This window comes from Procambarus clarkii, chromosome 84, assembly GCF_040958095.1.
Source record: "Procambarus clarkii isolate CNS0578487 chromosome 84, FALCON_Pclarkii_2.0, whole genome shotgun sequence".
Classification (NCBI taxonomy): domain Eukaryota; kingdom Metazoa; phylum Arthropoda; class Malacostraca; order Decapoda; family Cambaridae; genus Procambarus; species Procambarus clarkii.
The window spans coordinates 9584801-9610846 of record NC_091233.1 but is presented as its reverse complement, the minus strand read 5'-3'; the positions used below and the strand labels follow the sequence as shown (position 1 = coordinate 9610846).

Sequence of the window (26046 nt, the reverse complement as noted above, 5' to 3'; positions counted from 1 at the left end):
TTTATGCATCTTTACCGGATCTTGGTGCCCGTTCTGAGTCTGCTTGGGATTCGGTGTCTGGCCTACCTCGATGACTGGCTGGTGTGGGCTCTGTGGGACATTTGGGGCTTGACTCTATTTATTTAATTATTAAAGTAATGAAATCAATTACGAAGGACCACCCGCTTTTATAGTAAAGAGGGAAACTAATAAAATGTGATCATTAAAAATTCCTAGAGGAACCAGTGACTATGGATAAATACTAGGAAATATAATCACTTGAGTAATTAATGGGCTGTATAAATAATTTACTTGAATCAAAGCCTCAAACACCTACATTGGGGGGTTATTGCTAGAACTTCATATATGTGTAGGAACTAGTGTGGTTCGTACACCAGTTCATTGTGTAATAACCTAATCTATGACCAATTAGAGAATCAATAGTAAATTTGTCACCAATAAGAATATAGATCATAAATATCAGAAATTAATAATTATAATAAACACGTGTTACTTCCAGTGCACAGTACTCTATAATGACAATCAAGTACAGATAATTTGAATAATAAAGAAATACGAAAAAGTCTTAGCTTGAAGACGTTTTCAAAGACATCAGTCACGAATCATCCTCGGAATCTCAGGAATTCTTCGTAGAACACTGGGAGATGAATAACACGGGTAAAGTAACAGCTTGGGGAATTCCTCACACGCAGGCTGTAAATTAAGATATATTACGTAGCAATGTATTAGGCTACTAAATACCTATATTCAAGAAATTGGGAATGAAAGTAATAGAAAATTACTAACGTGTGTTTTATTTATGTCGCTCGGCGTGACGACAAGCTACCCTGCTATATACAATCTCTAATGATGCATCAAAAGGGAGTTATATGTGTACTTAGCTAATAGGGCACTGTATAAGTTGAAGCTTGCCGAAACTCGCGTCCCAGGCTCTAGCGTCACAATGGCGAACACGTGGTGGCTAGCTTGGCTTGGATGTCGACGCTCTTATCTGGCCGGTCACGATGGATTACGTAGAACAAATTGACAAGTTCCGGGCTGAATGTCAGGTTAAATCTTGCTGACGATTCACCACAACGTATCCTAGACTCTGACACCAATGGAGTTGCTCAATTCCACAACAAGTCTTCACGCCGCACTCAGGCGCCTTCCTCTCACGCTGGCGTCTCCACACGTTTTCTCCCTCCCCGGCGTCCCGCATTCGCCATACAAATTATTCACCACGAATAATAATATTTCTCGCAGTTGTGGCTAAAATGCTTTGATAAAGACTGGGTTATAATTCTAGGGAGTTAAATATTATTGCTTTCTCGTCTTACGATGGTAAACGAGAAATGGAAATGATTTTAATTCTCTCCATGGCATTCACGCGTGACGTTAAATTTATTACCAGATAACAGTTTTAACTAGAAACTCTCGATTTGGCATTATTTGGGAGTCAGGTTATCAGTAAATAATTATCACACAGAATACTGTTGTTTTTAGAGAATTAAACTCAATTCTCTAACACACTGGATATAAATGTGTTTATTTTGGTAGAATCTGACGCAATACTGGTGTTTGGTTACGTAAGAATTCTAGCATTATTGTACAGATACAATTATTAGTTCATGTGAACACTACTGTTAGTTAATTTTAGTTACTACAGTAATTAGTAGATTTTAGTAATAATTAATAATAATACAACAGTATTGTATTAGTGTTGGAAATTTCCAACAGGCTCCCAGTCGGTTCGCTTGTCTGCTCGCCAGGGGTGTGGTTCTTTCCAGATCGCCAGGTTTGGTTTCCTGGTGATCTGGAGGCCATTCCATCTGTTTCCGTCCCGGGTTCGGACCTGGCTGGGCCTTGTTTAGAGCTCTTGGGCCGCTCCTTGTCTTTTCCTCCAGAAGTGTTACTGTGGCTGTGGTCCCGCCTTCGGCTGTTCATGAGGGGTCCCGAGATGCTCAGCGGCTGCTCAAGCAGTTGTGCGGGAGTGTGAACTTAGATGTACTGGTCTGCACGAGGGGTCGGGTTTGACTTCGGCGTCTGTTTGGTTCCTTCGGAGACTCCCCTTCTGCCTCTCTTGCAATCGTTGGGTTCGTTCCTCCCGGGTTCTTGTGTTGGTGCTGCGTCGCCAGCTGCTTCTTTGGGGTTTTCAGGGTTCCGTGCCTTGGCACCTCCCCGAGCCTTCGCTCGATGTGTTCACGGACGGGTCATCTCTCAGCTGGGGCTTTGTGACCAGGTCGGCCGGGGATGGTGGGGTCTGTCCATCCGTAGGGCTCACAGCACGGTTCGGGAATTCGTGGCTGTCTGATTTGCGCTTCGGAGGGTTTGGGTCACTTGGTGCTCTACCATTCAGCTCCATTCGGACTGTTCTCTGGCGGTTCTTTGCCGGAACCACAGGGTTTCTCTTAGGTGTTGACCTTTGGGGTTGGTTCCTCAGTGTGGCTCGTTTGTTGGATTCTCGGGGTTTGGCTAACTGAGAAGTTCATGTCTGGGGTGTGTCCTGCGTCCTGGCGGACTGCTGTCTTGGTTCATTCCTCTGTTCGCGGATTTGCCGGACGTATAGACTCTTGGCCATGGACGTCTTCGAGTCAGCGTGGTCTAGGCGTCGCCCATTCTATGTAATTACCTAAGTGTAGTTACAGGATGAGAGCTACGCTCGTGGTGTACCGTCTTCCCAGCACTCTTTGTCATATAACACTTTGAAACTACTGACGGTCTTGGCCTCCACCACCTTCTCACCTAACTTGTTCCAACCGTCTACCACTCTGTTTGCGAAAGTGAATTTTCTTATATTTCTTCGGCATCTGTGTTTAGCTAGTTTAAATCTATGACCTCTTGTTCTTAAAGTTCCAGGTCTCAGGAAATCTTCCCTATCGATTTTATCAATTCCTGTTACTATTTTTATGTAGTGATCATATCACCTCTTTTTCTTCTGTCTTCTAGTTTTGGCATATTTAATGCCTCTAACCTCTCCTCGTAGCTCTTGCCCTTTAGTTCTGGGAGCCACTTAGTAGCATGTCTTTGCACCTTTTCCAGTTTGTTGATGTGCTTAAGTAAGATATGGGCACCACACTACCGCTGCATATTTTAGCTTTGGCCTAACAAAAGTCATTAACAATTTCTTTAGTATATCCCCATCCATGTATTTAAAAGCAATTCTGAAGTTATAAAGCGTGGCACAGTCTCCTCACACAATATTCTTTATGTGGTCCTCAGGTGATAGTTTTCTATCTAGAACCACCCCTAGATCTCTTTCTCTATCAGAATTCTTTAAAGATTTCTCACATAACATATAGGTTGTGTGGGGTCTATGTTCTCCTATTCCACATTCCATAACATGGCATTTATTAACATTAAATTCCATTTGCCAAGTGGTGCTCTATATACTTATTTTGTCCAGGTCATCTTGAAGGGCATGACAATCATCTAAGTTTCTTATCCTTCCTATTATCTTAGCTTCATCAGCAAACATGTTCATATAATTCTGTATACTAAGTGGTAGATCATTTATGTAGACAATAGACATCACTGGTGCAAGAACTGAACCCTGTGGTACTCCACTTGTGACCTTTCTTCAGTCCGATACATTGCCTCTGATCACTGCCCTCATTTTTCTATCAGTCAGGAAATTTTTCATCCACGTTAGAAGCTTACCTGTCACCCCTCCAATATTTTCCAGTTTCCAGAACAATCTCTTATGTGGAACTCTGTCAAAAGCCTTTTTTAGGTCCAGATAGATGCAGTCAACCCATCCATCTCTTTCCTGTAATATCTCTGTTGCTCGATCGTAGAAACTTGAGTAAATTCGATACACAGGATCTTCCAGATCGAAAACCATACTGTCTGTCTGATATTATATCATTTCTCTCCAGGTGTTCTACCCATTTAGTTTTAATTATTTTTTCCAATATTTTGACAATTACACTTGTCAATGATACCGGTCTATAATTAAGGGGGTCTTCCTTGCTTCCACTTTTGTAGATTGGAACTATGTTAGCCTTTTTCCACACATCAGCTACAACTCCTGTAAACAGGGATGCCTGAAAAATCAGTTGAAGTAGAATGCTGAGCTCAGGTGCACATTCTCTCAGAACCCATGGTGAAACTCCATCTGGACCAACTGCTTTGTTCTTATTTAGCTCCTTGAGCATTTTTTCCACTTCATCTCTAGGCACCTCTGTTGTTCTCTTGAATTCTTATTGTGTCTGGTTTCCTGAAGATTTCATTTTGTACAAACACACTTTGGAACTTTTCGTTTAATGTTTCACACATTTCCTTTTCATTTTTCGTGAATCTATTTCCCATTTTCAACCTCTGAATATTATCCTTTGCCTGCAATTTGTTGTTTATGAATTTATAGAATAGGCCTGGTTCTGTTTTACATTTGTCTGCAATCTCTTTTTCAAAATTTCTTTCTGCCTCTCTCCTCACTGCCGTGCAATTGTTTCTCGCATCTTTGTATCGCTGGTATGTTTGGGGGTTTGGCCTCTTCCTGTATTGATTCCATTTTTGTGTCTTATGGTCTCTGGCCCTCTTGCAATTTCTGTTGAACCAATCCTGTTTCCTAGTTCTGCATCTCTGTTTTGGTATAAATTTTTTTGTGCCTTTGTCATATATTTCACAAAACTTGACATACATCTCATTCACTTCCTTGCCTAGCAACAAATCTGACCAATTATACTCACTAAAAAATTTTCTAAGGTTGCCATAATGTCCTCTCCTAAAGCCAGGTTTTTCAATTGCATCAACCTTCTTATTTTCTTCCAGATTATAACACATTGCATACTTTATTCCCAAAAAGACATGGTCACTTTTACCCAAGGGAGGAAGGTACTGAATGTCAAATATTTCTTCCTCGTTCCTGGTAAATATCAAATCTAGCATGGAGGGAACGTCCCCTTCCCTCATCCACGTAGCTTGTTTACTATGTTGATACAAGAATGTTTCCAGGATGAGGTCTACAAATTTACAGGTCCAAAAATCTTCTGTTTTAGCTTCATATGCTTCCCTGTCTATGGATTTCAAGTTGAAGTCTCCGACTATCAACAGCCGTGATCTATCGTTATCCGCTCTCGCTATGATCTCTCTCATTATTGTTATAAGACCTTCTCGTTTACTATCTAGCTCCTCCTTTGACCATGTGCTGCTTGGTGGTGGACTATATGCATTGATGATCATTAGTTTCTCATCCTCATGGCAGATCTCTAGTGCTATTATGTCAACTTCTTGTGGATTGGCAGTCATTATTTCGTTCACCTTTAGGTGTTCTTTCACCAGCACAGCAACGCCACCGCCTTTCCTCATTTTTCTGTCCCGTCTCCAAATTGAGTAGCCCCTTGGGAATATGACCTCATTTAAAATAACATCTTCAAGTTTTGTCTCTGTTAAAAAATGTGAGCTGCTATATGGGGTCTAGTATTATGGAGTAGGGTCAGCAGTTAGAATTCAAGATGTATCCCAAGTAATGGAAATCTTAAAGGCCCAGCCCCCCAATAAAAATAAAAACATTTTGAACTATAGTGGCTTCCAAAAAGGTCAGCCTAAAGGTAGATCATAGATCTCCTACACAGGAAGAATGGATACTCCTTTAAAACTTTAAAACTAACTAATTTATTAAACCCTCTTAACAACCCCCCATATACATTCACACCAATAACAATAATTACTTTACCACACTATCTTACGTTAAAAGGCTTGGTCCACATAAGCAGGATACAAGGTTTTACAATGAGCACGAGCTAGGGTAAAGTCTACTAGGCAAGGGACACTAGCAAGGACTCTAGGTAGCTTACTGGTACTACTGGAGCCCACGTAGTTCCACTGGGACCCCCTTAGAGTAATTTAGCAATATAAACACTAGTGATCACCTAATTAATTAACACAGTAATACTCTACACATAGAACACACTTATGCCAGACAATGTGAACACAACACAGTACTTATCTTGGTAAACTAGACACAGAAATAGGTAAGGGAGAGAAGCAGGAGGAAGGGGAGAAGGTTGTTTTCATCACGACGCCAACCAGAGGAGGAGGAGCGTCTCCAGTTTCAGCTTCCTCCAGCTGACTCGCTGCCGGCCAACTACTCAGCTAATCGTACAGCAGCCCTATATCCAAATTTACTTGGATCTACTTTACTAATACTTTCTAATCATTTGTAAACATAGTTGATGCCTTTTTTATTAATTAATAATCAACCACAAGCTCAGTCTTTAAATGCTCTGTGAGAAACAAGATTCGTCTTACGTCTGGCAAGGAAGATACGAACAAAGACACATCGGCAAGCGTCCCACATAATATAAGGTAGTTTATTTAGCTCAATTTGACCTCTGGTTTCCAACTGAGGAACCCAGGGTCGTAACAGTCTCCGTGAGTGCAACAATGTCTGGTGTCTGCCACTGTATTACATCACTTAACTCCAGTACCTTCGATCTTACTCCATCTATGTTGGTGTACGCAATCTTCAGGAACTTGTTCCCCCTCTTCTTTTTCTTCACTCTCCCTCTCTCTAATGATTTTGTTGGTTTGCCTTTATGTACCACTTTACTGGTCTGCCTACCCCTATCACTTTGTAGAAAAAAGAATTGATTTCTTCTTCATTCCTGCTCTCATTTTAAACGTTTTGCCTCGGCGAGGTTCAGTTTCAGCTTCTCCTTATCTTCTTTTGAAAGATCTCGTCTTAACGACCACCGAATGTGGTGCCCTTACCCACCTGTGAGGCGTTCACGGTGGATGTCTTCCGGTAGGACTGGTCGAGGTGGGGGTACCTGTTTCTCTTCTCCTGGTCCAGCTGTTGCTTTGGGTTCTGGCTCAGTTGGAGCCCATTCCCACAAGAGTAGTTCTTATGGACCCTTGGTGGCCGGCCCAGCTTTATTTTCAGATGCTGCTTGATAGGTGTCCGAACCCGGGGCATTTTCCCGCGGCTCCGCCTCTTTTGGCAGTTCGGATCGGTCCTCTAAGTGACTGATTTGGCCTTCTCCTCGGCTCTTTGCGTCTGGTATTTTGACGTGGGTATCACCATCTCTGTGGTGATCAGGTGACTTTGTTGACTGTGTCCCTCTTGCGAGCCTCGTCTCGGCGACAGTATGACGTTCCTGGTGTTTCTATGCACTTTTTCTTGTGCTTCGTAGGTTTTCTCTTTCGCATCGGGTTGTCTTGTCCTTTCTTGGGTTTTCAGGACTACAGTTATTTGATGTTTCTTACTGTTGCCTTGTTTTGTGCGGCGCTGGCGGAGCCGCTCCGGCTTGCATTCGGGGTGGAAGTCACATTTGCCCCGTTTTGTACGCTTTCTCGTGTTTTGTTTCACATCCAACCTGCTCATGAGTTGCCTGAGCCGTCCTAGTCCTTGATCAGGGTGCCTTTTTATCTTCTCCTCAGTTTGTGGTAACCCCTTCGGTTCAGGTTTCTGCTCTTTGGTACTGGTGGTAGGTTTGTACATTTGCACCCTTTCTCCATCGAGATGGTCGAGATGAATGCTTTCTGGAGGGGTTCTTGGGTTATTGATGCTTGATTGGTTTGGATGGGGGGGGGGGTGCATCCTGTGTGGTCAGGTTGCACTATTTTTGCCGTTACATGCGTACCATGTCTGGGGATGCGCTTTGGGTTGATCTGGTTCCCCTCGTTCCCTGTTTCAGGCCTCGGGTCACCCAGGTCGTCCGCAGAGTTTTTAAGTCTTCCAGCCTGCGGTCTGTCCTTGCGCCTGTGCTGTTCGGACGTTTGCAGCTTTTGCTGCTGTTGGTGACGTCTAGGGCTCATTTCAGGCGCAGGGATTTGAGGGTCGCACAGGTTTTTGGCCGCCCATTCTTTATGCGCATCTGCTCCTGTGCGTTCTTGTTGCCTTGGGTCACAGGTTGCAGCCTGTTGTTTCGGCTCCACGTTGCGGAGTTTGTGGCAGCCGCCTCCCGGGTCAGCCTTTTCTTTTCTTTCTCTTTGGGTATGAAGCTCCAAAGAGCCGTAGGGGCTCCACACAGAAAACCAGCGTTGAATCTAATGAAACGCCATTTTCTGGGTGAGCCCCGGAGGGTCCCTCGCAACCCTCCCTCCCACCGGTCGGCGTTTTTTTTCGAGTTGGTTGAAGCTTAGCTTCCGAACTGATGCTAGGCAGCCGGCGTGGTAGGTCCGGGGCTCCCCCTCCCCCTCTCGGGGCGGGGAAGGCTATGCGGACGATCGGCATGGCAGTAAAGTGTGATGTTTGCTTGTTTCCTTGGGATTGTAGGGAGTTTCTACCTCTCTGTTCGGTTTTTTGTTTTAGTTTTTTACCATGTGGGGTTTGTTTTGTTATGCCTACCTTTGTGGGTGCCTAACCACGGTCGATAGCAGATAAGGAAAACCCAACCATAAGGGGGTTTTCCAGGGCCATTGCTCCCTGAAACCTCTCTGAAGGGGCCAGGTTCTGGGGCTGGTCCCTGGTAGGTCTGAACTCCCTAGCTAATGTCCCGGTCTAATATAACAAACATTAGCCAGATAAGCTCCAGGGAGCCTGCTCGGAAGGCTGGCTGTTTGCTCGGTTTACCAACTCTTGGTCCTGTGATTTGTTTTTTTTTCAGGCCATTACTTGTGGCCTGCAGGGAAATTGGTCGGTTCTGCCTCCTTTGGGGTGTTTGGGTCTTTTGGGGCAGGCTCCCTCCCCTCTCCTTCGTCGAGGTCTCGGAGTGGGGTAACTTCAGGCATAATTGAAATGACTTGGTCTCTTCGGTAGGTTTGCTGGACATCAACATTTTTGAGTCGATTTGGTCTCTGCTTCTGCGTCTTATGTGACACCGTTCCCTGACTGCTAGGTTCTAGCAATGGCCACCTTTCAGCTGCACTGGTCGAGATGGGGATTCTTTTACCTCATTTCCCCAGTTCGGCTGTTGCTCTGGATTCTGGCGTGGTTGGAGTCTTCTGGGGTTAAGGTAATCTTTTTAGTTCCTTGGTGGTCAGCCCAGCCTTGGTTTCAGGTACTGCTTGCTCAGTGTCCGACCCGGGCATTTTTCTGCAGCTCTGTCTTTTTCAGAGGGCCATGCTTGTGCAGTACTTTGCTAGTTCAACCTTCTTTATGCATCTGGAATTTTGGCCAGAAGTATGGGAAGTTATCTCCATACTTCATACATTCCTATAATTCTTATCTAACTGCTATTTTTCAATCTTCTCACATGTCATCTCACACTTTTACCTTATAAATTGACTTTCTCGACCACTATGTTTCCATTACACAATGTGATAATGGTCCAGGATGGACCGAAACATCATCAATTCCTTTCATTTCAGATTTGTGGGTTGGGTGTCCAATGGAGATATCTTGCACACAGATAAAAAAAAAATTCCAGTTAATCGTTAATATGTGTACACCTTTGCTTTCCTTCAGTCAACTCATTCCTTAACCCTTCAATTGCGCATCGCATCATATGATGCTTTGACCGACTTGCAGTAAATTGCGCATCGCATCATGTGATGCTTTGGAGTACTACGCAAGATTTAAACGGCCCGCGGATACACGGGGTTCACCACACCTTCATCAGGGCTCTTGTAAACAGACGCCATTTTAAAAAAAAATCGTGGGCCAAACTCCCGGGTGTTAGGGGCCTCAGTATTGAGTGAGCTACCAAGCCTGACGCACGCACCATGAGCTCACAGCACTGCTGTTCAGCTTGCGACCACAGCATCGCCTAAAAATGCCATAATATACTTGTTCATGCTATTATGTAGCGATGATATTATTATAGAAGACCCCTGACTGTGATAAAACTGACCAGGGTTCTGATAATAGCAGGATTGTGGTGATATTTGGCGCTGTGCGCCATGAAGGGAGGAGTAATGCTGTGGGAGGGAGGATGGTGGCGTTGTTTTTTGAGTGTGTGTGGCCACCTTTTATTGACTGCACTCACCATACCAGCTTAGTGGTTCACTATGGTGAACACAAATGTAGATACTTATATATAACGTGTGTATAGTGTGAGATAACTGCGAGAGTAGGAGGTTGGGAGCCGCCATTTTGGCGAGGGAGGAGCGTCGTCTGCAGGACTTATCATGTTGTTTACTGATGACCACGATGGTCTTTGGGCACCATACCAGTTTACTTGTACAAGTATGGTGAATAAAACAGGTAGATATTTATATATAATGTGTGTATATAGCATAATAACACCACAAACAGTATTGTTGTAGGAGAAATATTAGTGCGTCTGGCCTTGAGGGCGGCCGCCACCAGCTGACTGTGTGAGTAGCAACGTCTCTGTGCCTTTACTCACCATACAAGCTTAGATGTACAGTTATGGTGAACAAAACATGTAAATACTTATATATAACGTCTGTATATAAAAGCAAAAACAGTATGGTGGGTGGAGAATGGTGGCAAGTCAGGTGAGGTGAGGGAGGGAGTGGCAGCTAGTGGCAGCCAGTCACTGCCTGCCACTGCCAGGGCCACTCAGCATACCAACTTAGTAGTTTGTCATGGTGAACAAAACATGCAGATACTTATATATAACCTGTGTATATAGTGTAATAACCGACAAAGTATTTGTTCACTGTTTGATGAACATAATTGAATCAACAATATGCACACCATATTTTTGAGTACAGCGATGATTCACTCATTTTATTATATAAATATATCACACTACACACTATTGAATAATATTACAGCAAAAAAACTACGAAAAATCAATCAGAGACATTGAAATAATTAGGTAATTATCTCTTTGTGGAAACTCTGGCCTGACAGCTGGCGATCAACAGACCGCCTGGGACGCACGCTCAGTCAGCGCCTGATTTTTGCAACACTTCCCCGCCCTATAGTGGGCAATATATGCCACTTACGATTTTTTTATTATTTTTCCCGTGATCAGTGAACACAAATTAACAGGTTAGGAAGAAAAAATAATTTTTTTTTTTTTTTTTTTTTTTTTTTTTTTGGTATGCGCCTGTGGGTGTCAAATGGTATATAGCTATGCGCCATTTAAGGGTTAATGAGCATTCCTCAAGATATTTCCAAGCAATCTAAATTAAATTGTTAAAGGATTGATTGGCTAAATATTATCTTATACCAGAATGTTTAGGCCTTTGATATCTCATAAATGAATCAAGAGAAGTAAAAATGAAGATGGTACTTTTGGTGTATATTTTAAAAGGATGTCAGTTGTAGTGTTTCTAATAAGAAAAGTTTTATTACTGGTACTCATAAGTATTCACTAACTCCTTTCATATAAAACAACATAATTTCTTGAAACTCCACTTGAATAGAGAGGAGTGGCTTACAGTATTGCATCTTTCTGAAGCTGTGAGAAATGTCATCCTAAATTCCTCGGATGGAAATTTTCATTGTCCATTAACTATTTTTTTTTCTTCTCAGAACCTTAATATGCACACTGCTGGCGAAGTAGGCTCTAGCTGGCTCTTTGGCAAACCAATTAAAGATGACTGTCCAGATTTTGAGAAGCAGATTCAAGAAGAATTAAACACTATCTTGCGTCTTCAAAAAGATAACTTTTACTCAAGTTCAAGTATCAAGGAAGAACGACAAACTATCGAGTGTGAAAGTGAGCTTGACCCTGGTAATTATGACGACGTAGACAGTAAGGAAGAAATGCATTGCTCTTTTACAGAACAGAAAGTGGATTTGAACTCTCTTATGTACATGAACAATGAACCACATGGTAGTTTGCACAAAAAATAAAATAAAAATTCTTTTTAATTATTTAACTGCATAACGCGCCTGCAGGCCCACGTCTGGGGGTGCACTACGCGCCTACAGGTATTTGTATTTTTCACGTTCCATTCAAAACTCCCGCGGCTACATGGGGTTCACATCAGCTTCCTCAGGGCTCTTGTAAACAGAAGTCATCTTTAAATAAAATCATGGTCCACATTTCCAGGTGTGAGAGCCTCAGTAGTGAGTGAGCAACCAAAGCCAGTGCACGCAGCATGAGCGCACAGCACTGCTGTTCAGCGTGTGACCACAGCATCGCCTAATAATGTCAAAATATATATATAACCTGTATTATTTAGTCATGATAGTATTATAGAAGAGCCTGAGTGTGATAATGACTGGGTACAATGTTCAAATATCAGTGATTCAATGCTGTTCACGATGTTGACAGTGCTAGCCACAGCACCACAGCATTATTTCATCCATCTAGGAATCTCCAAACGACTTCTAAGGTTCCTTTTCAAAATAAACTTGTGGTCAATTATTCATTTACAGGAATTAGTGAACAGGATTGTGGTTATAATTAGCATTACCCATAGTATTGTGGAAGGAGGAATTTTGGTGAGGGAGGTGACGACGTAATCGTAGCGTCGTCTGCTGTGGGATTTCTCATGCAGTGTATGGTGGCCACTATACTGTTTGGACACAATACCGGCTTACTTGCATAGTTCTGGTAAATAAAACATGTAGATAGGTATATATAACATGTGTAAATAGTGTAATAAAAACAATAACAGCATGGTGGGTGGAGCAATGTTGGAGAATAAGATGTTGGAGGAGTGAGGGTGTGGCAGCTGACAGTCGCAGAGTTCTGAGTGTGTTCATGGTGAATGTATATAGTGTATAGTGTGTGATAGTGTATAGTGTGTAAATAGACTGTATATATATACATAAATTAGCATGATACAATGGAAATATGTGTCAGATATGTGTACACACGCAACCCGTTCTCGCACTTTCATATAGTCAATATTGACTTATTAAATACGTGCATATGTGACATACTAATTTATTGTGAATATTTTAGTATACCTTGAAAAGCTTCATAGAAAACACCGACCTTACCTAACCTTCTAGTATGTTAAGATAAGCATCTTGTTGCTTCATAATTACAATTATTACTTAACCTATACCTATAATAGGTTCTTATAACCTTCTTAGTATGATAACACTTTCGCGCCCCCTGGGATGGTAAAAAAAAAAAGCGGTATGTGCGCGCGGCATTTTTGCCACGTAAGCGTAAAAACAAAAATGTGTATACTCTTTTTTACTCTCCTGACCTTAGTTCTCGAGCTACATATTTCATTTTGGTACCAACGTGTTCGCAATAAAATTCTCTAGAAGAACATCAGTAAGAAAAGTCACGAAACGTATAGGGATACCAGCACCAAATAAATAACTACGAAGATGACTCGCCGTGAGCGCCCAACAGCAACAAAATGTTTTTACTCTTGGGATTGTTATCACCTCCACACTTGTCCTACAGCGTTAATTTTGGTATCAATGGACTCACAATGAAATTCCCAACACGGTGATATGAATATAAACGTAGAATAATGATTGCGGCCCACCCGCAAGAGTGTGGGAAGTGGTGAAATTGTTACCCGGTATCGGTGACGGGACGACACATGTGCGATACGGCGCTTTGAAAGTTTATACTTATTTCACTCTCCTGACATTATTATTCTATGTACGTCATTCATTTTTGTGTCAATGTGTTCGCAATAGAATGTTCTATGAGCTCGTAGGTAAAAAAGATCAACAAAGTGTAAGATTGAATAGCGCCAAATATAAAACAACGCTGGAACATATCAGTGAGCGTCAAACACACACGAAATGTTTTTACTTTTGTTATGTTTGTCAAGTTTATACTTGTTGCACACAGTTATTTTTGGTTGTACATTGATCGGAATAAAATTCCCTAAACAGACATATGCATATAATACATGATATGGGGGAAGCATTACCAGTATAAACGGCTAAAGTCACCCACCTGCAACCCGTTTGGGACACACGCTACACCCAAAAAAAAATCTATGAAGGTTCGAGTCTACTTATGGCAGTTTATGTGATACAGTGTTCATTCTGGTATCAAAATACAAAATACATTACCAGTATAAACGGCTAAAGTCACCCATCTGCAACCCGTTTGGGACACACGCTACACCCAAAAAAATATCTATGAAGGTTCGAGTCTACTTATGGCAGTTTATGTGATAGTGTTCATTCTGGTATCAAAATACTCGTTTCAGTTTGTAGTTCATGCGATTTTCAGAATCAACTGAATTGCTGGAGGTTCAACATTTGAGGCAGAGTCATCTGACAAAACCGTCTCGTCAAATGGCAGTGTGCCAGACATCTCGGGTTTTGATTCGGTTGCTGCTTCAGTTTGAGGTGTTGAAGTGAACAAGGGCCGCCTCACACCAGATGGTCCAGGAGTTTGCATGGCGTCAGCATAGGCAGGACCTGTGTCATCATTTATGTCTGGAGCATGCCGCAAGTGTTGAGATACTGTTGCTGTTTGAGGCCAATCTTCCGGGTCCCAGCACAATAGGGCCCAATTTGCCACCTCGTGGAACTGTAGCAATGTTAGCTTTTTTTGATCAGTTGTGTTGTATTTGTACAAAACAAAGGCATTATGCAAAGCCATTTGCAGGAAATAAAACGTTATCTTTTAGGTCCACTTGTGAGTTTTCCGGGTAAAATGGTAATACCATTTGATCGAAGTGGTCCACACCTTTCTTGAACTTATTGTACCATGCAGCCTAGTGGTGAGAAAGAGAGCCTCATGGCGCGCAGTTTGAAACAAACCCAAAGTAAATCGGATTAAAATGGAATTTTATGCAAATATTTTAAAAGAGGACATAAATTTATGTCCACCATGCGGAAGCGGTGAGGCGAAACAGGACTCCGGGCGGAGTCCTCATCAGCAGAAAGTGTTAAGATAAGCATCTTGTTGCTTCATAATTACAATTATTACTTAACCTGGGAGCCAGTCGGCCGAGCGGACAGCACACTGGACTTGTGATCCTGTGGTCCTGGGTTCGATCCCAGGCGCCGGCGAGAAACAATGGGCAGAGTTTCTTTCACCCTATGCCCCTGTTACCTAGCAGTAAAATAGGTACCTGGGTGTTAGTCAGCTGTCATGGGCTGCTTCCTGGGGGTGGAGGCCTGGTCGAGGACCGGGCCGCGGGGACACTAAAGCCCCGAAATCATCTCAAGATAACCTCAAGATAACCTATACCTATAATAGGTTAAGTAATAATTGTAATTACGAAGCAATAAGATGCTTATCTTAACATACTAAGAAGGTTAGGTAAGATCGGTGATTTATATGAAGCTTTTCAAGGTAAACTAAAATATTCACAATAAATTAGTATGTCACATATGCTCTTAATAAGTCAATATTGACTTAAAGAAAGTGCAAGAACGGGTTGACACACATGTCATGCATGTAACACAGTATGGATGTTTTACCGCCATAATATAGTCTACATGTTCATTATACATAGGATTAGCACGTAAAAACAAATAAAATGTATTTGGAACTGTGCGCAAAAAAATGAACAAAAATATATTCGCGGCAACTCGCGCACCCTACTGGCCCCGGGAGCGTACGTCACGGGCAAATGGGGAATGATCACTTTACGCGCCAACTTACGAACCCCATAGCAACCAAAGTAAGTACAATTTCAAAATTTTTTTGACATACCCATACTAAGGGAAAGGTTTTTGACACATTAAAAAAACAAAAGAATTTTTCCAAGAGAATTTATTTCCTGCACACTGGAGGGGGGGGGGGTGTCATATATGGAGGCGGCGCAGTTAAAGGGTTAACCACTGTGCTGCTCGCCTTCCAAATATGGCAACACCCCCCCCCCCCCCCTGTGTGCAGGAAATAAATTCTCAGGAAAAAAATTCTTTTTGTTTTTGAAAATGTTAAATACCCTTCCCTGATTAGATATGTAAAAAAAAAATAATTACAGTACAACCTCGATTCAACGTACTATATGGGACCAACCCCTGTTTTTTTTTTTTTTTGGAGATATATACAAGAGTTGTTACATTCTTGTACAGCCACTAGTACGCGTAGCGTTTCGGACAGGTCCCTGGAATACGATCCCCTGCCGCGAAGAATCGTTTTTGCAAGTTCATTGCAAGAGGTGACCTTCAGGAGGTGTTTTTATGAGTGTCTATTTTTTCTTTTAGACAATAAAAATGCATTATCATATTATATACTGTACCTATATATTATTACTCTACTAACAAATACTATGTTACATTCGTTATTTACCTTATTGTTGGAGTTATGTCCATCTTGAAGTCTCATGGAGTTGTGAATGCTGTACAGTAAATACATACTGTAGTGTATTATGCCATTAACACTGTGTTGAGTAGTTCTGCTGTATGTTGAGTACTACAATACAGTTTATGAAAACTGCCTGCACTAAAATACACTAAAATTACTGCAACTTTAATTTTAACACTATATTTTGATTTGTCAAGAGGCTGGAGTGTTCATTCCGTGACTTTGTTGGACATATCTGCACAATCAAGGAACATCCGTGCACCATGTTGGCTCCAAATTCACTCATTGTGTCAGTGATGGCTGACTGGTGAGTGGATGGGCAGACAGACAGGGATGGAGAGGCTGAAATGTAGGCAGGCAGGCTGGAAAAGGCAGGGAGGGAGGAAGGCAGGGAGAGCTTGGGAGGGAGGGAGACAGGCAGGGAGAGCTTGGGAGGGAGGCAGGCAGGCAGAGCTTGGGAGGGAGGCAGGCAGGCAGAGTTTGGGAGGGAAGCAGGTAGGCAGAGCTTGGGAGGGAGGGAGGCAGGCAGGCAGAGCTTGGCAGGGAGGGAGGAAGGCAGGCAGAGGCTGGCAGAGAGCCAGGGATAGAGGCTGGGAGGGAGCCAGGGAGGGAGGCAGGCAGGCAGAGGCTGGGAGGGAGAGGCAGGCAGGCAGAGGCTGGAAGGGAGCCAGGGAAGGAGAGGATGGAGATGGATTGATGGAAGGATGGAGGGAGGATGAAAGGATGGAGGGAGGGATGGAAGGATGGATGGATGAATGATTTGAGGGATGGAGGAATTGATGGATGGAGGGAGCGATGGAGGTATGGGTGTTGAGGTGAAGCAGTTTGTGTGTGTGTATTTGGTGTAGGGAGGATGGGTGGGGGAGGTGTGTCGGTGGTGGGGAAGGGACTGGCTCACTGATAAGCCTAATTCACTTGACCCAGTTAACTTTTTCTTTAATTTGATTTGTTTCTTAAATTCTGGATGGATGGAGGGAGAAAGGGGATGGATGGAGAGAGAAAGGGGATGGATGGGGAGAGGGAGTGGGAGTGGGAGGGAGGGATGAAGAGAGAGAGGGAGGGAGGGATGGAGAAAGGGAGGGAGGGATGGAGAAAGGGAGGGAGGGATGGAGAGGGGAAGAGAGGGAGGGATGGAGGGAGGGTGGGATGGAGAGAGGGAGGGAGGGATGGAGAGAGGGAGGGAGGGTGGGATGGAGAGAGGGAGGGAGGGTGGAATGGAGAGAGAGTGAGGAAGGGAGGGAGTAAAGGATAATAAGAGATATAAAAAAACTTATTTTAGAACTGATTTATTAATTTGATTATTTCGAGGCCGTAGTCACTGAACTGTGGCGACGAAATCGAACAAAACACGTATGGTGCTGTGTGTACAAGGATTAGACCCATCCACTCACGCTGGAGTTGTTCCAATAACATACAGTAATTTCTCAAATAGCAGATGTCTATCATATTACAGTATATTTTCGGTTTTATTTAGTTTAGTTTAATTAGGATAATAAAAAGCTATTAAAACACTGGTTTTAGAAATTATTTATTATTATGAAACTTTCAAATTCATGGGTCATTGAACTATGACGACACAGACGAGAGTGAGTGAAACCTCACTGTAAAGTGAGGTTTACAGTACAGTATTCTCTTATCTGTCTACCCTCACTCATCTTGTTTCATCACAGAAAATGTCTATAAGGAGATTTTACCACATGTAGCTAGGTAATCACGCTTCAGCCTTTAAATTAATGTACAAAGATGTGTGTGCCACAAATCAGTGAACGAAAATCATGGAAACTCAGTTGTTCACTTGTGTGGACCACTCTGGCTGATGTTTGGTTAATAAGCTTTACTTGTTGTGTGGACCATTCTGGCTGGTGTTTGGTACATATGGTTCACTTGTTATGTGGTCCACTTGTGTGATCCAACTTGTCTTATGAAGGAATTATTAATTGTAATCTGTGATAGAATGAGAAAATTTTCCACCACTCAGTGAACTCTGTCCCAGAATCGTAAGCTTGTGGACCACTTGTGGTCCACATGTGTAGTCCACTTGTGTGATCCAACTTGTCATATGAAATAATTATTAATTGTAATCTGTGATGGAATGGGAAAGTTTTCTACCAGTCTGTGAACTCTGTCTGGACATCGCAAGCAAATTCGAACATCCCTCGCTTCGGCGAACCATTGTTCGTCGAACCGGGTGAGTAAATCCGGCCTGAAAAGTGTGCGAACTAGCCGGAGATGTGTTGAATCGAGGTTGTACTGTACTTTGGCTGCAATGGGGTCCGGAAAAGGGCGTGTGACGTTACGATTTGGTGGTCGCCCATGACATAGACTCCCAAAGCCAATCGCCCGCATTCTTCAATACACGCGAGTTACCACAAATATTTTTTTGCGTACATTTCCAAATACATTTTTTTTTCTTACCAATCCTCTGTTTAATGAACACGTACACAATATTATGGCAGTAGAACATTCGTACTGTTCCAAGACACTGTGTTATATGTGTCTCAAATGTGTCCACATATATTGCTTATATATCCAATGTTTCAGGTTCATTTATGTACATTTACAACATATTTACACACTATACATTATCACACACTATATACATTCACCGTCAATACACTCAGAACTCCGCGAGTTTGAGCTGCCACACCCAGCCAGCTCTCCCTCACTCCTCCAACACCTAACTTACTCCTTACACCTTACTCACCAACATTGCTCCTCCCATCATACTGTTATTGTTTATATTACACTATTTACACACGTTATGTATACGTATCTACATGTCTTATTCACCATAACTATGCAAGTAAGCCGGTATTGTGTCCAAACAGCACAGTGGCCAGCATACACTGTATGAGAAATCACACAGCAGCCAGCAGACGACGCTACGATTACGACGCCATCTCCCTCACCAAAATGGCTCCTCCCAACATACTCCTGTTGCTGTTATTACACTATATACACACATTGTGTATACCCATGTACATATCTGTTCACCATAGCGAACCACTAAGCTAGTATGGTAAGCAAAACAAGAGTGGCTGCCACACACAGTGACGCTATCTGGATTCCCTCCCTCCCTCGCCAAACTTCCTCCTCCCACAATACTATGCACAGCTCTAATTATCACCACAATTCTGCTATTATTACAATCCTGGTCACTAAATCCTGTAAATCAATAATTGACCACAAGTTTATTTTGTAAAGTAACATGAAGTCGTTTGAAGATTCCTAAATGGACGAAATAATGCTGTGGTGTTGTAGCTAGCACTGTGAACATCATGAACAGCATTGATTCACTGATTTTTGAACATTGTACACAGTCATTATGACACTCAGGCTCTTCTGTAATACTATCATGGCTAAATAATACCAGTTATATATATATTTTGACATTATTAGGTGATGCTTTTGTCACAAGTTGAACAGCAGTGCTGTGAGCTCATGCTGCGTGCGCCAGCCTTGGTTGCTCACTCGGTACTGAGGCTATCACACCCAGGAATGTTGTCCACAATTTTTTTTTAAGATGGTGTCTGTTTACAAGAGCCCTAAGGAAGCCCAATGCAGCCGTGGGAGTTTTGAATCATTCACTAAGTCGGTGGCTGAGCAGTCAGAACACTGGACACGTGATCCTGTGGTCCCTGGTTCGATTCTGGGCGCCGGCGAGAAACGATGGGCAGAGTTTATTTCTCCCTGATGCCCCTGTTACCTTGGAGTAAATAGGTACCTGGGAGTTAGTCAGCTGTCACGGGCTGCTTCCTGGGGGTGGAGGTCTGGTCAAGGACCGGGCCGCGGGGACACTAAACCCTGAAATCATCTCGAGATAAAAATAAAAGATCCTGGAGGCGCGCTGCACACCCCCCGTCGAAAGCCTGCAGGCGCGTTGGGCAGTTTAGTGGTTAACTGACAGTGCTGAAAAGAGTGCTATGCTAAAGCATATACCAGTACAAAAAAAGTGTATTGTTTATACCTATAAACAGTATAAGAAATAAAAGTTTTGAATACATCAAAGTAACAGAAACAGACAGGAGCAGTAAATTTACAAGTAAGAATCTGATTACAGTATCCTAAAATGCACATAATTCAGGGGTTTAGTGCACGCACTGTCCACACTCATCCCTCTGCGTGACATGTGAAAAGTCAATAACCATATTGAGACAGAACTTTGATTTTAGTATCAAAATGTTTGCAAATGAGTATTCTTGAGAATAGATACATAATATATATCAAATATAATTTATTTGAGGTGTTGCCGAGATACAAAAGTTTACTAACATTTCAACACTGACTAGTTAATTTTTAATATGAAAAAAGGAACAACAACATGTGTAAATCATTTATCTACATTGATGTATTGTCATGTAATAGCATTAATTCAGGTAATTTGCGAAGAAAATAGATTTACCTGCATTTGTAAAGCTATATATTGACTTAGATCTTTTCTGTAAAAATATTTGCAAATATAGTTCTTGAATAGATAAAAAAATGCATATACATATTATGGTTTGTGCAATGTGTTACTAAGTATAGTAAAGAAACATTTATAAACATTTTTGTTCATAAATAAAGAAAACAAATTTTAATATGGCTATGATTTGTCCAAAGTTATTTTTTATATCAATAAGTTCCAAAGTTTAATCTAAGTGTAAAAAAGCTCCACACTAATACATTACATCAGTACCTGTGAATCAATAATGCAGGACAAACTGACATGGCGACGGATGGAGGTGTGCACAGCGTCTCTCCTACAAACATTTGCTATTCCTTTGAGGGTTTTAAGAAACCACTGTCACATGGCACACATATAGATCATGATTGTCACCCAGTCTTAGAGGAGAATCCAGATGGAGGCTTCAGGACAGTAAACATCACAGTGGGGCAAACAGATTTGAGATGCAACTCCGCCATCATACAGAGGTAAACAGAGATCACCCCGGCATCACGTGGCCTGAGTATCAACATCACCACTCAACCAAGGTACGACAAGTTCTCATGGCTTACTGACTTTCATTATTGTCTTTGATGACGAAGATCGGAGTGTTTTCAGAAATAGCAGGGCACAAAGTGTCTTGTATCATGCCATTCCCAATATATATATTTAAAATCAAAGTGCACGATATTAGACCTAATGAACACAGGAACTTAATTGCAGTGGACCACAAACACAGCGAGGAACTAGTGCTTTTAGACGTTACTAACATCTGTGGCTACAAAGTCAAATGCTACAAACCGCTAGGAGACCGATTAGCAAAATATGTAATCCGACATGTTGTAGACATTAGTGCAAACAACATCAAGGCACAACTTCAAGCAGATGGCATTCCAATCTTTGGAATAAAAAAAATTATGTATGTAATGAGAAATGCCTTCAGGAGCAATATGATGAATAATTCATTTTTATATACAGTTATACTAAACTGTACAATAATGAATCATACTGTATCTTTATACAGTATACCTTAGAAAAGACATACTGTATATAGTATACCGTATACAGTATTTTACTTGAATCCTCTTGAGGTGTCATGCTATTTGTAGTTATAAACGCCTTTTGTGTGACGGTTATAAAGGATGTGTCAGTAACACAAAAGTCTGAAAAAAGATGCTGCCAGCTTGCTCTTTCAGACGTTCAGTGAAAACATCTGAAAGAACAAGCTGCTCTTCAGAGAGAAGCTCTCCAGAGGAAGGAAAGGGAAGCTGAACTTCAACTTAAGCTCACTGAAAAACAACGTAAGCATGAGAAAGAACTAGCTGCCCTACAACGTGTGCGTGAGAGGGAACAGCTTGAATTAAAAGAACGCGATTTGGAGATACAACATGAACACAATAAGAAGCAAGCCGCCAGTGCTCTAGACCACCGCAAGAAAGAACTTGACTTAGAAACCACACACCACACTCGGCGCCAACAAGCTGAAGCTAAACTTCCGGTACGTTTTAACCTTTCACATGCAATTAAGTTAATGCCATCTTTTGTTGAGGCAGAAGTAGATGTCTTTTTTACTTCATTTGAGGCTCTAGCTACCCAACTTAGCTGGCCTCAGAATCAGTGGTCTTTGCTTCTCAGGTCTCATTTAACAGGTAGTGCTACAGTGACTCTCAATACTATAGCGTCCGAAACCGACCACCAGGTACTGAAGCAAGCAGTGCTCGATGCCTACCTCCTCTCCACCGAGACCTACAGATGTAAATTCAGGGATTACCTTAAAGCAAGTGCTACCACTTATCTAGAGTTAGCAAATAACAAAGAGACATTTTATGAAGTGACTGGAAGCTGCAAAAGTCTCCACCATTACAGACCTCGTCAACCTCATCCTGGTGGAAGAATTCCTTAGGCGTGTACCTAATCCAATACGTCTCTACCTAGCCGACAAGGAAGAAAACGATTTTACCCGATGTGCTCAATTGGCTGACTCTTACAGTCTTATTCATAGAGTACCAGCCGACACGCCACCTAGTAAGACCTGGTTTAGTCCTGAAAAAGTGAGTACCAGTAATGTGAACTCCTCGTTGTATTGCAATTATTGCAAAGACTATGGGCATACCATAGAAAAGTGTACCAATCCTCACTGTAAGGTCAGCATTGAAAATAAGCCCAAATCATCACCACCTAAAATTCATGAGAGTCCTAAGCCTGTAATGAATATTTTTGTTTCTTCCACTGATCGCTCTCTCTTCAACAGACACTTGTACTCCGGAACAGTCTCTGCCAGCCGTGGAGATTTGGAGGAAAGGTTCAAAGTGAAGATCTTGAGGGACACAGCTGCTCTACAGTCCATTCTTCTGAAATCAGCTGTACCCAACGTTGCCTACACTGGAGAAACTGTTCTCATCACGGACATAACTGCTACTACACCATATTCACTTGCCAGAGTCCGCCTGCATTGTCCGTTCATGCAAGGTGAAGTCCAAGTCGCAAACCGGGAAAAGCCTTTTCCCATGTCAGGAGTTCAACTTCTCCTGGGTAACGACTTGGCAGAAAATCAACAACCTGCGAATGTAATCAAGGAAGATCCCCAGGTATGTGACTCGGCAATGGAAAATCCTGTTTTGCAGTTGGTTGAAGAGGTCCCATCAACAGATTCTGACAACGTCTTCTCTCCTGTTATGGTGACGAAGCTGGTCACAGCTGCACAGCCGAAACCAGCTGCTGCAGCTATTCCTCAAGATTCTCCGAGCCTCCCCCGAATCTCACAGTGCTGGAGTTTCGTAAGTTGCAGAGAGAGGATTCCTCCTTAACATCTTTATTCTTACAAGCTGAGACCCAACCTAATGCTATCCCTGGTTTCTTTGTAGAAAATAAAGTGTTGTACAGGCATTATAGAACCAGGAAATAGAAGGTGAACGACGATCGGGCCAACATCAAACAACTGGTAGTTCCCTATTGTTGCATGTCTCAGGTGACAGGTAAGCCGAATGCTCTTCTATTAAAGGCATTCCTATGTACAGTACCAGTGTCTTCTGAGCCGTTCAGCCATATCAACAATTATGACGAGCCTCTGTCCCAGACAAGCTCGGGTAATATTCCTTTATATACTGTCGCGTGTTCTACCATCAGGTATTTTACAGCAGTTTCCATCCAGAACAGTATGGCTGCTAACGTTGTGAAACACCTCAGGAAGCAGTGCCCGCAGTACAGACACCGCCAGGAAAGTCAGAACAAGGGTGATATAATCTCCAATGACCTAAGTAAGACAACCAACACCAAGGTATTTTCTAATCCTTCTCGTTGTACTTGGATTGACTACAATGGTTCTAAATTCTATGTTTATCCCAACACCAGGAAAGATCCTTCTCTCTACGAACCAAATCCAAATTAACGTGCTCCTCCAGACAACTTTACCAGCCCTCAGCTAAAATATTGTAAGACAAACTTGCCTTCCATTGCATTTGAGAGGTGTAAATCCTTGTCTAGTACAAACTTCATTCTCGCCCTGCCAGGTATTAGAAAACCTTCAGTCCTCCATCCTGGCGATAGGAACACCATCACACCACCGCGAGATTGGATCATGAACTATAGCTACAGTCATCAGAGGGGAGCCACTCGAGATCCTGCCCGACGTGTAACACAACGAATCATCCAATCTACTAGGTTACAACTTCAACCTCACCTTGGACTTCAACATTCTTCGGTCCCTACATCAGGATCAGTTCTCCAAATTTTGCTGAATCCTGCATCACCATGTGAACATCATGTATCACAATCTCCTCCGGTTCTTACTGCTAGCCCCAGTTCTCCAATCAGCGCTTGCTATGCTGGGTGTTGCATCAGAGGAACAATCTCGCCCTCTCCTAGGATCACCATTCTCATCGATCCATTCAGCAGGCTCGATTCTTCAGCAGATTCATACTTCACAGAGTCCTGCAGTGCTACCTCAACATCTTCAAGCACCATCTGCTCCGGCTTCTGCAGCAGACCCAGTTCACCAAGCAACATCTGCTTCACTGGGCCCTGTACCTGCAGAACTTAAACATCAACATCAAATTCATCAAAGACTCCAACAACATCGTTGCCGACACACTTTCAAGAGTCCACGGGGTGGACTCATCCACTCCTACTATTCTATACTCTGTTGCAGTCGAATAGGCAATAGGAGCAGGCTTCGGGGAAGAGCTGTCACGGTAAAATCTCTAGGAAAAGATTTAGCCTACTCCATTATCGCCTATTCTACTCATACATGTCTATGTAATCAAGAACTGCAGCCAAGAACAACTACTACTACTTCCAGACGTCTAGACAGTACTACCAGTCTCCCCCCGTTACCAGGGCTCGTCACCCCACCTCGCACCTGGGTCGCTGGGAGGCCACGCCCTCCGAAACAAGCAGTTGAAGTGAGGTGGTTCATAGTTAAAGAAGTCACCAGTGCCTTCTGGCCGGCCGATATTCCGTATAAATAGGGCTACCAAGCTCTCCAAGATTCAGATTACTCCTGTGTGCTCAACTGAGTAGACCCGTTGACACATCTCGGTGTGGTAACGGATTTAGTCAGACTAGCTAACGGCATTCTACACCATATTTTATTTTGCACCTTAATGTAACGTAAATTTGAGTGTTCATCTTGTTTGTTTTGCACAATTTGTATTAAAGCCAAGCCTGGATATTTTTTGTAATTTGTTTAATTTATTTTTAAAGTAAAGTATTTTTAAATGTTTTTTCCCTCTGCTTTATCCTACAGTTTCTCACTGTGAAGACACCGTTGCAGTTTAACTTTTTATTTTTTTAAATATTTTGTGACTAGCATTACAGACTGCATGACCACCAGCGTTTCCCGTCAAAATATATATATATATATATATATATATATACAGTGTATGTATATATATATATATATATATATATATATATATATATATATATATATATATATATATATATATGTCGTACCTAGTAGCCAGAACTCACTTCTCAGCCTACTATTCAATGCCCGATTTGCCTAATAAGCCAAGTTTTCCTGAATTAATATATTTACTATAATTTTTTTCTTATGAAATGATAAAGCAACCCTTTTCTCTATGTATGAGGTCAATTTTTTTTTATTGGAGTTAAAATTAACGTAGATATATGACCGAACCTAACCAACCCTACCTAACCTAACCTAACCTATATTTATAGGTAAGGTTAGGTTAGGTAGCCAAAAAAAGCTAGGTTAGGTTAGGTTAGGTAGGTTAGGTAGACGAAAAAACATTAATTCATGAAAACTTGGCTTATTAGGCAAATCGGGCCTTGAATAGTAGGCTGAGAAGTGCGTTCTGGCTATTAGGTACGACATATATATATATATATATATATATATATATATATATATATATATATATATATATATATATATATATATATATATATATATATATATCGTACCTATTAGCCAGAACGCACTTCTCAGCCTACTATGCAAGGCCCGATTTGCTTAATAAGCCAAGTTTTCATGAATGAATGTTTTTTTCGACTACCTAACCTAACCTAACGTTTTCGGCTACCTAACCTAACCTTTAAAGATAGGTTAGGTAGGGTTGGTTAGGTTCGGTCATATATCTATGTTAATTTTAACTCCAATAAAAAAAAATTGACCTC

At 42.1% G+C, this 26046-nt stretch overlaps 1 protein-coding gene across 3 annotated transcripts in view; it reads left to right on the top strand.

Moving 5' to 3' along the window:
- Positions 1 to 15434, top strand: part of LOC123753031 (uncharacterized) — a 215552-nt gene extending 200118 nt beyond the window's left edge. For all 3 annotated transcript variants that reach the window (XM_069316537.1, XM_069316535.1, XM_069316538.1), the window contains one exon: positions 11315 to 15434. In XM_069316537.1, coding sequence (XP_069172638.1) covers positions 11315 to 11638 — 324 coding nt within the window. In that variant the 3' untranslated portion in view covers positions 11639 to 15434. The remainder of the gene's footprint in view (positions 1 to 11314) is intronic.
- Positions 15435 to 26046: the final 10612 nt, after the last annotated feature.